A 14,575-nucleotide genomic window follows, 5' to 3' on the forward strand; every position below is an offset into this window, starting at 1 on the left:
CAATTTAAGTGGAAATGTATTTCATAAGACGCGCTTTGGTGTATTAAATACTGTGATTAGGTTTATTAAAATGGACTTCATAAATTGTTTCTAGGAACATTCTTTAAAAAGAAGTACAGGTAGTCCTTGGGCTATGACCACTCATTCAGCAACCATTCAAAGGTACGGTGGCACTGAACAAGGGGGACTTACGACTGGTCTTCGAAGCTGGGCCTGTCACAGTGTCCCCACGGTAACATTGCAATTCAGGCGCTTGTCAACCAACTTGCAGTTATGACGATTACAGCATCCTGCGGTGATGTGATCACCATTTACGACCTTCCCTGCCATCTTCCCACAAGCAAAGTTAATCTTAATGACAACAATGGGGACTGCCAGGATTGCCATCGCTAAGAGATGTGGTCAACGAGATGACATCACGCTTTATGACTGCATCACTTAGCGATGGAAATTCCAGTCCCAATTGCCATCAGAACCCGAGGACTACCTGTAACACTCCCTCTCTCCATAAATTAGAAAAAGAATTTCTGCAAAACATAGTTGGCCAGAAAAATACTTTCCATCACAGCTGAAAGTGATATTCTGTAGTATTGCATAAACCCTATGCTGGAAAAACAGCAAGACCTTATTATAACATAGAGCTAAATGTTTCATTTCATGCTGTCAACTGTATGTTATAATTAAACATATGGAACTCTTCAGATAATCTGGGACACATTCTAGCTTACATTGTAAAAATTGTTTATGTAATTAGGAGTGGACCCATTAAATTTAATATTACAACCAATCTGGAAAAGCTAAGGAAAGTCAGAGCTGCTTAGCAGTTAGAGGAGAGATCACCAGGAAGTTACAGGATAATAGGCAAGACTGGGAAGCTGGAAAAATATTCGAGAAGAAGGCAGTGCCAAGCCATGAGTTGGGAGCCATCACACTGCAGTTCAGTTAACTGAAACCAGATTTAATTGTGCTTAAAGCAGTCTGATTGAAATGGTGGAATTTAAATTGATAACAACTTGATTTACTGATTACTCTAAGCAGGAATCATCTGATGCATGATATATACTAATCCACATGTTATGTTCACACATTCCTTCTGGTGTAGCCTGTGTCTTTAGAGGATGCATGCAAATCAATACAAATCTACATATTTCCATATGCGGATAGAATTGCATTTTTGTTTGCTCATGAACTTTACTATTCCTGTATTATGGAATTGTTGTCTCAGAATTATTTAGTTTGGTTTGGTGTTCTCCCACAAGAGTGTGTGAAGTTTAGGATAAGGAGGCAGAATTGAAATCTGAAGTTGATAGAAGCATAGTCAAGAAATGCCTGTATTTTGAATTAGTTTAAATCTCCAGGGCAAAATGAATTTCATTCTACAGTATGAAAGAAATTTGCTGTTGGTCTGGTTAAACATTTCTGTATTGTAGAGAAAATCAATTAATTGGTGGAGAGTTAGAGGTGGGAAAAGTTGTCCCTGTCTTCAAACAGGGGAGCATGTGATATTGATACTTGGGAAGATTCTAGAGGATATCATGAAGTGGTCACTCTGTGAGAACCTTGAAAACAATGTGGTGGGATAGTTAATATCTTAGAAGAAATAAAATTGTGTCCAGAAATGTATCAGTTTTTACAATAAAAAGGTACAGGTAGTCCTTGACTTACAACCACAATTGGGACCAGAATTTCCATTGCTAAGCAATGCAGTCGTAAAGCGAGACGTCATTAGACTGCATTGCTTAGCAATGGCAATCCCAACAGTTCCAGTTGCCATCATTAACCATGAATCACAAGTAATTAAGCGAGTACCCATCCCAATCCAAGCCATTCCAGGCTTGGTCCCTCCCAGCTCCGAGCCTTGGTAAGGTAAGGGACTGCCTCCAACTCCCCCCACTTGCCTATCTCCCCTTCCATCCCCTTCCTTTTAGCCACCCTGCACCCTGCCTTGCAGGGCGGCAAGCAGCCCTGGAACTGCGCAACTCTAGGGCTGCTTGCCATACCCTGGGAAGCTGCAGCTGCCCCAGCCCAGTCCAAGCCATAGATGCCCTCGCCACCCTGCACTCTGAGACCCCTGCCATCCTGCACTCTGCTGCTCTAGCTGACCTTTGCCATCTTCTTGTTCCCACTGCTGTTGAGGTGTGCCCGGCCTGGCTGCTGGGTCGAGTTGGGGCTGCCTTCTGCTTTTTTTTTTTTTCTTTCCCCGGTGCAAAGCCCAGCCCCAACTCAACCCAGCAACCAGGCCGCCTGCTTTTTTTTTTTTTTCTTCAGTGCAAAGTCCAGCCCCAACTCGACCCAGCTGGGCATATCTCAGTAGCAGTGGGAACAAGAAGATGGCAAAGGTCAGCTAGAGCAGCAGAGTGCAGGGTGGCAGGGGTCTCAGAGTGCAGGGTGGCGAGGGCAAAGCCAGCTCCTTTGTGCTGTGCTCTTGGGCAGGGTGAGGCTACACTCCATACTAAGGGGGAAAAAAAGCAGAAAATGGCCCCTGAGCCGCAGTGCACCAAAAAACCCCTTTGTGCTGTGCCCCTCGGTGTGGTGGGGCTGGGTTTCGTGCTGCAATGTGGCTCTGGGCTACTTTCTGCTTTTTTTTTTCCCCCAGCACGAAGCCCAGTCCCACCCTGGCCCAGCAGCCAGGCTGGGAATGCCTCGTCAGCAGGAGCAAGAAGGCGGCGAAGGTCAGTGGGAGCGGTGTAGTGCAGGGCATCAGGGGGCCAAAAAGGCATAGATGGGGGGAGATAGGCAAGTGGGGGGAATTGAAGTACCCTTGTGGTCATAAGTCCGGGCGGGCTGCCAAACACCCAAATTTTGATCACATGACTGCGGGGGTGCTGCAACGGCTGTAACTTCAGGCACGGGTCATAAATCCCTTCATTCAGCATCACCATAACTTTGAACGGTCGCTGAACAAATGGTCGTAAGTCAAGAACTACCTGTATATGGTTGTAAGAGTTTAAAATGGTTTGCCTCTATTATTAAACTGTATTAATATATGTGGTTTATCATACAAACCAGAAACATTTGGATAACAACTCCTCTGATGAAAGTAAATAAGCCAGCTTCAGAATACACAATTTGAAGCTGATTTTTAGTTAACCAGAGTGAATATTAATCATAATGGATTTTAAATATAGCTAATTTAATCTAGGTTACATAAGAAACCATATATTAAAAACAGAATTTGAATCTTCCAAATGTTTCCTAAGGAGTGTGAAAGGACACCTGTGAACTATTTAACTTTCATTAGGAAGTCATTACACCTTAGCCTTATTTCATAGAAGGGTTTATGAAGTTAAAAACAAACCTGAATTCTGTATTGGAATGGTGGGATACAAATTATAAATATTTTAATTTTTCTGATAGTGTGTGCTTATGAGTGGAGGGCAGCTGACACCTGCTCCAGACATCAGTCATGGCAAAATTGTGGTTAACAAAGTCTTATGTTTTTGTTTGTTTCATGAGAAAAAATCTTTTTCAAAGTTTGTACAATTTTTATAAACAGTTGTGTGGTTTAATGCTGTTAATAGGTTGGATCAACTTCTTGAAGCTAAAGAACTTGCTTTGGCCTTTTTGATTACTCAGTTTAGTAATGTGCAGAAATAATGAAAAATAAGTTATATTTTTGTCTTTCCTTAGCTTCATTATCTTCCCTTTTGGTTTCTCTCACTCAGGCCAGTGAATTATCAGGAATACAAAGAGAGGACACAGGAAGTAGCAAGTCATGCTAGTGGATGGAGCAAGGTATTGACCAGCTCATTTTTTTAAATTCCCTTCCAGTGGATATTGAGTTAGTGTAAATTGAATTACCTGAAGCATATTATATCCAATTGTCTGAATTCAGGGTTGTTTTTTTTAGATACTCCTCAAAAGGAATAATGGGATATATCTGTATATATCTATATAGATATAGATATATGTAGATATATAAATACACACAACACACACACAGAGTATATAAATACAAGAAAATTCCCATGCAATGCCTTTTCTACCTGGTCAACATAGGGTCGCCAATTTCAGTTGTAATCAATCCTGAGGATTCCCCACTTTCTGCAAGTAAATGAATTTGTGACAGATTTGCAAATGTATGTGCATATATATGTGTGCGTGTGCACGTACGCACATATGTATATATATCCGGCAGGAAAAACACGCTGCCAGAACAAAACAAACAAAAAGTCAAATTAATAAATGATAAAAATTAATTGCTTGTTAGTAAGGTACATCATTTATGAAATATATTGGTCTCTGCCAACTATTGTCTTGACACATACCAATCATTCTCATATATAGAAACACAACGTACCCATGCACAAGTTCTCCACCATCCTTCCAGTGGAAACAGCAAAAAAAAAGAAAAAAAAAGAAAAATAGACTGTAGAAAGAAGAATGGGTAGGTACACAGAGAAATTAAGAGAAAAGGGGGAATGAAAATGGCTAGAGATGAAGTAAGGGAAGATGTAGCTGGAAGAAAGAAAAAGTGAAAAAAGCCATATTGAAGGAGGGTGGGAGAAGATGGCGATGGAGCAGCAGCTCCTCTGCTGAGCGCCTTATGACATTTTATATGTTTTATTTATTTTATAAATAGCTTAGCTATACATTTTAAATTTTATCTAGCTTTATTTTATAAACACATTCTCTGCAAGAGATACTCTAAAACTGAATATCAAGTTCCTAAAACACCATAGAAGCTTCAGCTATGACACGATGACACTGAAGTAATGGGGAAGAATAAGAAACACAACAAGACTAGCCTAGGCGCTCAGATTCCACCCAAGCCTGCAAAGCAGCCAAAAATTGAGGGCTGTGTGAGGGACAAGTGGTAAAAAAATGGTTAAATTAAACCAGACATTAGCAGAGATGATCAATGTCCCTTTTAATTTGGCTGGCTAGTGATGCCTGCAGTCATTCCTTTCTTTTCAGTAACATCTTCTATGAGACCACTCCCATTCACTAGTAATTAGTTGAGAAAAATCATTGTTATTAAGTAAGTACATTACATATTTCATATGTCTTGTTTATAGTGCATATTAATGCATATATGTCAGACGTTGGAGTAGTATGATATGAAGGATGAACAGAAATCAATAGTACAAGCTAAAAATTACAGTCCTGGAAAGTCTTGTTTGATTCCAGTAGGGTTTTTTTTAGGCAAGGCTTGTAGTTACTATCAACAAAGTAATAATAGGATTACTTTCTGATTTGGAAGCTGTAAGTTGGCTGTAGCTTCCACCTCAATGTATTAAGGAAAGAAAACAAATTAAGCAACTTTTGGGGAATATCGTTTCATTTTGTTCTTCATGAAACTGCTGGAGAAGTCATCTAGAGGTTTAGATTAAAGTGTCACTAGTATTTTAATCAGATGCAGCCATACTCTTCTTTCCATTTAGTAATCCTAGGGAGACTAGTTTCAACCCAATAATCCTGCAAAACTCAAAGCAAGTGTCTGGAAGAAGTTCTGAGATAGGTAAAAGCAAAACCCCCTGAAACTTAATCTTGATAATGAATAAAGAAACTTATTATGTGATAAATTAGCCTACTGAACAATAACATAATTGACCAGTGTACTATTGAGTATTATTCTAATATTCTTTCAGATATGAAAATGTTATGGTATTAACTTGCTTCAAAATTAAGTTGCTTTAAATGTAGAAGATCCTGTCATTTATGGCAGAGTGCTGCATTTCCTGGTCATTATTCTCTCTCTAGGTTTTAGTGCCCCTGGTGATTCTTCAGCGGTTCTTGGTAGAGCTGTCCAAACAGGGCCAAGAACCACTTGGTGCACTTCTGAATTTTGGAGTGACCTACCTTGAAGATTATGTTGCAGATTATATCATCCAGCAAGGTGGATGGGTAAGACAGATAATATTTGACTATGTATTCTTCTGAAATGACAGATTTAGATATGTTTATTGTAGTGCAACAATGACTTTAACATTTAGTAGTGATAAAGCATATAGTCTTCCTTTAGGAAATAGTGGAGAATGATCAAAGAAAAATATTTTGTTAAAACTGGCTTTATAATTTTCACTGGTCTTTGCATGAGACAAAGTTTATTTCTAAATAAATGTTTTTTTCTGTGGAGTTTAACCTAATCTAATCTTTGATTTTTGGAAAATTTCAATTGTCATACAGCAAGAAGCAATTCCATTGTGTCCACTTATACTAAACTTTTGTGTATATGATGAAATTTATAAATTATTTTGATTTTTGATTTTTTTCATTTGACTGATGATTTCTGTAGTATTAGGAAATTAGTTTACCCCCTTAAAAGCTGGATATTCATTGTTCTACAAGAAATCAGTTCCATTTAAAATGTTATTTGAAAGTAATGTTGAATGTATAATGAAGCCTGCTTAAAACATACAGTCCATTTCCTCCTTTTTCTCATCTACTTTTGCAAAAGTTGTTGAACTGGAGCTGAGGGCATTCAGATTATTTCTTACTGAGAGGCAGAACGATACCAGATTTAAACAGAATTAATCTGGGATTAGTAAAATTATTTCCAAGTAGTTTTATAACCTCTTTATATATTTGATTTTAATAAGAGTATGCTATTATGTAGGCTATGTTCTACTTGATTTGTTACACATTTCTCTCTCATTCCCCCCCATCATTTTTCCCCCCTGCCTTGGTGTAACAAATTATTTAGATTTCATTTTTTGAATTACACTTGAAGAATGAAGCAGGATTCATATATCCAGCTACAGTTGAAATTTTGAATTTAACGAAAGTTACCTTTCTGGTTTGTTTTTGGCAGGCAAATAGAACTTTTGGTTTGCTTGTATGTTCATGTTATACTTAACCATGAAATGATTAGGTAGCCAATATACTGTTTTAGCAACCCTAATGTCTTCTAAGTCCTTCCACAAATGGCTGGAGAGAAGCAGCTTCCAATATAAATGCAGGGCACACACTATTTCCAACAGGAGCAAATCGTGCCATGGTTTGCAGTAGACTAATTGAGGGTTCACTGTTGGAAGACCTGAAGGACCAGGCTAGGGACAGATCATTCTGGAGAAAATCTGTGTGGTTGCTAAGAGTTAATACCAACTTGATGGCACATAATCAGTTTAGCATTAAACTAACTTTGGACATAGTATCATTCTGCAGTTAGATGATACATGTAATTGCTGCCCAGTCAGGAATGGGTAATTCAAAGCTCTATTTCATCAGCTGTTTATAAGAGGAAACATTAGCTACCTGTGGGTCACTTGCAAGGCATTTTAGTCATAGATTGGTTAAATGATTAAGATGTGTGAATGGGTCCTTGTCCCATTATATCCTCCACGAGATGGCTCATTTTGACAGACTGACGGGCTGTTTTCCATTCCTCAATATTTTTTATATATTTTTATTTATATCTGTGCTATAGTACATAGCTGTTCATGAAAACTTAGAGCATTCTACTTCTAAGAAGTTAGGAATGTTTACTGTGGGACACTGTTTATAATTACTTCAGGTGTTTAGTTAGTCAATCTCAGTGCTTATCCACTCACTCAGACACAAGGGTTGCTTAATGTCTTTATGAACTGGCTATCTTCTGGGATGGATAGTCCAGCAAGTCAGACTGACTCTCCAGAAAAGCTGTGGTCTCACAAGCTTGGTCTTGTAGTTAAAGTTAGTCCTTTTCCAAAGGCACTAGGTTCAGTTCTTGGTTTGCATCTGTTCCAGCTTATGGATGTAAGATAAGGAGCCAGTTGAACCAAAGTTTAAACAAGATACACAGATCTTACCATCACTCTTGGGTTTAGAGTGCTGAACAACTTTATCAAGTTCAGTTGACTGGAAAGGTGATGAGTAAGTAAGTAATGGTATCAACAAACCAGAGAGAAGCAAATTCAGTTTAAAATGTTACTTAGACTAACTTGGATGCAAGTTCACTCAGGAATAAATGAAAATAACTGAAAGAAACTAAATTATGAGTTCTTAAGAATTCTTGTTCTGTTACTCAGTAAAATTCAAATTAAAGTTACCAAGGTGCAGGACACAATAGAATGGCCATCAGAATCAATGATCTGACAAAATATGAAAATGAAGATTGGAGCAGGATGGTGTGGAAGCTTGAGAGGCCCACACATGTGTTGGCAAAACCTCAAATGGTGGAGATCCTCTGGCTCATATCAAAAAAAGCCAAAGTGGCTTTTCTTTTTTGGTCTGGGCTGCAGGTCCATTGCTCAAAATTCCAGTCCTTTGATAGGATCTTCCATAGCCATACAACTTGCTCATCTCAACATTGGTCAAGATAGGTTACATAAACAGTCCTTGACTTTCAGGTCTGGCTGTCACATTGTATTGTCCATGCCTTACCATGTGTTGATTATATCTAGTCTTTAGCCATTTATCAAGAGTTTCTAAACTGGAATAAACCTATATCTTGGTCTCTGCTTGTTGAATGATGCAGTGTAGCAAACAGCAAAACTCAGGAACAAGTAAGCAGTAGTAGTCCCATTCCTAGATTAATTAACTTTGTATTATTAACCATACAGTAATGCAAACTGAATAATTTCAATATGAAATTCACACATTGCAGCAAAAAAATATATGGATACTTTTTCCAATCTTATCACCATGAACCATGCATTCATCTGCTTTTTCTAACCAGGCATAAAATTAGACTGACAGAAGCTGAAGAACTAGCAAGGCAGTGCTATTTGTGAAACTATGCTGGAAAAGTGAAAGAACTGAAGTGGCAATATTTTTTCTGATGCTGGATAAATTTGACATGATTAACTGCTCTAAGAAGAAAAGTTTTACTGAAAGAATGCATGTTTTTAATTTGTTTTATACTATATTCAGTTTGGGGCTGGTAGATGGTTTTAATTTACTTTAACAAGCTTGTATTTAAGAACGTATAAGGTTTCATTTTATAAGAGAAGAAAATGTTGGATGCTTGCAAGGAAATAAACTCCATCACAGAATTTTTGAAATTATTAATCAAAGCCTTTTTTCAGTTGCATATAAGTATTTTTGCTAAAAGTCGTCTGTAAATTAGAACTCTAAATTAATAGCGCTGCTTAGAAACACTGAAAGTAGTGTTGGAGTAGAAAAAGGGAGCAGGTCTTGCTTCAATCCAATCCGAGGTGGAGTCAGTCCTTCTGAACTGACTGTCATTGCTGAACCTTTTGGACCTCTCATTGATATTTGATACCATTAACCATGCTATCTTTCTGGACTATCTATGAAGGTTAGTAGTGGTGCTTTTGTAGTGGTTCTGTTCCTTCCTAAATGGGAGGTTTACTAGGCAGTGTGGGAAGAGAGAGGTTGGTTTGGAGATTGCTCCAAATGTGGGTAGCTGTAGGGCTCTTCTTTCTTTCCCTTTTTAGCATTTACTTAGATATACATCTCCACTTTGGGCCAGGCCAATGATGCAGTGGAAGTTTTGACCCATCATATGAGGGCTGTCAGAGTCTGAATGAGAAGAAACTAGGAGAAGCTGAATCCAAGCAAGGCTGAGTTGCTGTTTATGCAAAAACCATCCAATCACCCAACTCTCTGTCTGCTCCACTAATAACTGTGGATGGGGAGCATTCCCTCTGAAGGAGCAGACCCACAAAATAAAGGGGTTGTTGATCTATACCCTCAGCTGTTATTAGATATATAGGTGAAGCCATGGCTAGAGGGACTTTTATTCAGCTATGCCTGACATGTCAGTTACAGCCTTTTCAGGTAACAGTGATTCATGGCCTTGTCACCTGCTACATGTATTATTTCAATATGCTGCACTAGAAAGCTGCAGTTGGTACAAAATGTAGCAGTTCTCTTATTGGTGGGTAAGAACTGCTTCTCACATATAACACCAGTGTTACAGGTTCTGCATTGGTTATCAGTAAGCTTCTAGGTACAATTCAAAGTACCATTTTTGACCTGTGAAGACCTAGATGGGTTGGCATCCAAGTACCTTAAGGACCATCTTGAAACACAACATAATTGTTCAGTTTACATGTCCCAGGCGTGGGGAAGCTGAAGATTTCTTCTCGGCGAGAGATTTGGTGGAAGTGGGGGCAGAAGCTGGTTGTTTTCTGTAGTGGTCCCTGCTGTCTGCAGTAGTCTGCCCCCAGAGATCCCTTCCTTCTGATATGTGGCAGGGTGGTCAGAAATGCTGTTCAGAAGAGCTTTTAACAGTTAGATCTTTTTGGGAGATGCCCATGATAGTGTCATTTTGGTATTTTAAGGTACATGCTGTAAAATTTATTTTGCATTTCATTAAATGGTTTATGCTGTATATCACCAAGAGTCTGTTGGAAGTGTGATGATATAAAAAGTAAATAAATAAGTATATTTCTAGAAGTACTTTCCACATGCCCAAATAATTTTAGTAGATGGGGAGGAATACTGGGTCACATAAAATTGGCACCAGCTTATAAAAAAGGACAATATATTCATTTTGTTCTCTTTGTAATCAGTTTCTTTATACTGAAATGCTCTGCTTTTAATTTTTTGAACTGAGGTAACAGTTGCATAAAGAGTGAAAAACAGTCAGCAATAAGGATAAACCTGCATCAAGGTTTTTAAATTATTTCTATAATATGAAGGGAAATGGAGATGTTGTTGCAATTCAATCATGCCTATGTAAGCAGTAGCTATTGACCTAAATTAATGTGTCCACTAATCCACTCTGTTACCAAACATTGTATACATTTTAAAAGGCACAGAAAGAGAGGGATTTTTGTTGACTCATGATTCATTTTGCTTGTTTCTCTTAAGGTAATGAACATTTATTTTCAAGGGTAAAATGTAGATTTTTAATAAAGTAGAGACCTGCTCCTTGGTGTTTTCATAGACAGAGCTTATTTTCCAAGTAGTGCATAGGAATGTAAACATTTAGTATTTTCCCTTGAGTTAAATTAAAAATGTCCATCCTGATTTGACAGCAGCTTAGCTTCACAGATGCCCCAAAGCAGTATTAAGGCACAAACTGATGTGTGTACACTCCCTTTCCCTTCTTCCATTTGCTGTCTCCTCTTGTTTGCTGCATCTGTTTCATCAGAAGCTGCTCCTGGAAAACTGCAGAGTAGGAACAGTCAGCTTGGGTAAGATTTTTCTACTGAAGTGGTATATGCTTAAAATATCATTTTTTCCTCATTTCCAGTGCTGCTTAGATTTGGAAAAGGACATGCGAGAATTGTCACAGGAATGATGATGATTAAAGATTGTTGCTTGAATATTATTATTCTACAGTCGGCTATCTACTTGTGGATTGTGCTGCTTTACAGATCTTTGTATCATTAACATTTTTGGAACTTTTAACATCTATTTGAATTTAAAAGACAAACTTGAATTGGCAATGCATAATTCATTGTTCTTTGCTTTTGGATAATGTTCAGTTCATAGAATGATCAGAAAGATAGATTCTTTCACTGGTATATGATTCTGTGGTTGATTCTTAAATGTGGAACATTATTTTAGGTTTTTGGTTCTAAAATTAAGCTTGGTAAACAAAGTTTCAAATTCTGATGATTAAAATAAATGGAGAAAATTTATTCTCCACTTGAACCATGATTATTTGATTCCTATTTCTACCCGTATTGCTTTCCCAGCTCTATTAATACAGTACTATTGTTTTTTTGAGACTTAATATTTCAAGATTTTGACTCTGAATGACACAGCAAAAACCATTAGAGGTAATGCTAAACCAAAATAGCAACATACTTTGGAGTTATTAGATATGGTAGTGTGTGTTTACTAATAGAATAAAAATAATGCACACTTACATTTAATTTAACTGTGGAAATGAGGTATTTATTTCAGGAAAATTGGTATATTGGCATGAAATAATTGGTATGAAACCTGACTTTTTATTTGGCATGTGAAATCTTTTATACTACATATTTCCAACAGATACTCCTGATTTTCAGGGGTTGACAGATATATGTAGCACTTCCTTTTACCACACTGATTTAAAATGGAATATAGTGGATTTTAATCAGTTTAATGTATCTTATTTGATAGAGAGAAGCCTGTTTTATAGCTTAGGCTTTCTTGCGCAGACTGATTTTAGGTGAACACACCCTGGTTTCTTGTAAGGCAAATTGCAAATATTAAATATTAAATGAATTTAGAACTGCCTGATGTTTAGCACTTTTATTCTTGACTACAGTACTTCTAAAATTGCTTAGAAAATTCTAATAAGGCAACATGAGATAGGATTGGCAGAAGGCTTTTTAAAATACAATATTTATACTTTTGTTATCTGCCCTGAGCATTATTGCATTAATATTTTTATAAAGAAATGTTGATTAACAATAATACTAAAATCATAAAACTGTGAGGTAAAAATATAATATAGGTTATAAAATAAATAACACCAAACAACAGTGATATGATTATGTAAAAATATGGGTATGACCCACATAGAATCTACTGGCTCTTGCTGATAGTCAATTCCTGATGTTAAGGAGTAGTAGTAGCTACAGTTGAAAGCTGTTAAGCATGCAGTCTACAGATATTTGCTGTATTTGGTAGATAACACCACCACTGTAGGCATGTTTAGGCGCAGTATGTTATTTTACTGGCACCTCAGAAACATTAAAGAACCTGCAGTGTTCATTTTATACTTACAAAAGGATTCTGTAGCCTGTGGTGCAGCTTTAGCTGAGATGGAAGAACTATACAACTTGCTTCTGTGAGCTCAAAAAAATAATTTGCATTAAATTACTTGGCTCTGTGTTTCATGCACATCTGTTGTATACATATTTTAATATTCTAAACTTTAGGCATTCTTGTGAGGAAAAGGCTCTAGATTCCTTAGCAAAATTTAACTGCCTGTAGAACCTCTTTTTGTGGGATAGGTTATATCCATAAGGAGTGGGTGATTGTGTTCCCATCCTTATCTTCCTCATAGTCTCACCATGAAATCTGCAAATGGAATGGGTACATGTGAGAGTTGCGCTTAAGTCTGTTTTATCACTATGCCTCTTTATAGTACTTGTTTTACTTTGAGAGACAATTTTGCAGTAAATGTAATCTGCTGGGATCCCATCAACAAATGGGATGTGGTAATTAGTTTCTGAGTAAATATATTTGTTAACAAATGTTATACCAAATATAATACTACATTTTTTCCCAAATGGAGGGTCGGGATGGGAAGGGGAAGAATGGCAGCATGATCCCCAGTCCTTTAAAAATTAGAATGATATATTTTTGTTCCCTTTCTTTCCAGTCTGTGTCCCACTAGTGTGGTGAAAAGCTATTTTCCTGAAATCTTGATTTCTTTACATGTGCAACAATTAAATGAATTGCCTATATCGTTCTCCTAGGGATATTGGATTGTATTACCTGTTCCAAAACATAAGCAATATTACTGAAAAATTAATCTGGTTTTAAGCTTCCTTATGGTAATACTCTTATTTCAGTAGATATATGGAGTTAAAAGAATAGATAAATTTATGTACACAAATTACATATATGAAGCTGTAAATTAGTAAGGTAATGGTATAGTGATAATTTTAACTCTATCCTACAGAACATTTGCTTCTTGAGAAGGATGAATCTGGTGCCCAGGCACATCCAATTCAGGAAAGGAGAGTGGTAGAATATCCCCCTAGGAATTTTTTTTTCTGATTCCATATCCCTCCTCAGTTTTCTTCTGACCTCTAGCTTTTCCTTAGTTATAATAAGTAACATCTGATAGGAAAAACTAACATGTTATGTCCTGAAGCAGAGAGAGGCAATGTTTTTCCACAGGGTAGCATCACAATTATAATGCCGCTGTGCACTTCACTTGTTTTATGCTTTTCTGTGCCGAAGCAAGGGGGAATAGAGCAAGCCAGCCTAGAAATACATAAAGGGCAGAGGAAAAGGAACTGTTCATGAATGAATAACATGTACTTTTCACTGTCACGCCATTCAGCCCATATGACACCTTGATCACAGAAAAAGAATGATTGGGGATTTACAAATAAATGCTTTCTGGATGCCTGCTGGCCAGTCCTAATGCAATTGTCTGGATATGCTCCATTCCATTAGCACAGATGGATAGATGTGAAAAGTGGCCATCAGTGGAAGTTCTAAGAGCTTTCCCTGAATAATGGATGAATGGTTCTGTCCTGACTGCAAACAAGACTGCATAGTCTGTATATTTAGCTTATTTTTCTATGTCCGCATAATAATTATTTAAGTTCTATTAATTCAAAAGAAATTAAAATTCTTAAAACTGTGATGAAATTTTATGATAGGTTTCTAGAACAAGGAAAAATAAATAGAAAATACTTATTGTTACTTTTTTTTTTTTTGTTTAACCTCCAAATTATTGTTAATTTTGGAAGGTATTAGGATCTAGAGCTGTGCAAATAACTGAATTTGGGGAGGAAAAAGTAATTTGGACCATGAGCAGGCATGCACATAGCATGTATTGGGAATATCTTACACAGTTTTTTTTCCAAGATTCCATATAAACAGTGGAGGACAGCCTTGCAAGCTTAGGAAAAGACACAATTGCTTTAAATTCTACCAAAATGCTTCTAACCAATCCAGCTATGTTCCTAGCTTTCCTGAAGCTGTGTGCTGAGATTCAAATACTTAACCTGCTTTTGTCTTTTCAGCTAAAGCACTTGACTATTATTATTCCATCTCCCTAATT

At 37.1% G+C, this 14,575-nt stretch overlaps 1 protein-coding gene across 5 annotated transcripts in view; it reads left to right on the forward strand.

Annotated features, from left to right (window-relative positions):
* Positions 1-14,575, forward strand: part of BCL2L13 (BCL2 like 13) — a 36,106-nt gene that overhangs the window by 15,279 nt on the left and 6,252 nt on the right. For all 5 annotated transcript variants that reach the window (XM_088141274.1, XM_088141272.1, XM_088141275.1 and 2 more), the window contains exons 5-6: positions 3,666-3,735; positions 5,704-5,847. In XM_088141274.1, coding sequence (XP_087997400.1) covers positions 3,666-3,735; positions 5,704-5,847 — 214 coding nt within the window. The remainder of the gene's footprint in view (positions 1-3,665; positions 3,736-5,703; positions 5,848-14,575) is intronic.

This window comes from Python bivittatus, unplaced genomic scaffold (assembly GCF_059951505.1).
Source record: "Python bivittatus isolate LINGU-HERP-01145 unplaced genomic scaffold, Pbiv_v1 ctg000330_np1212, whole genome shotgun sequence".
In the NCBI taxonomy this organism is placed as follows: Eukaryota; Metazoa; Chordata; class Lepidosauria; order Squamata; family Pythonidae; genus Python; species Python bivittatus.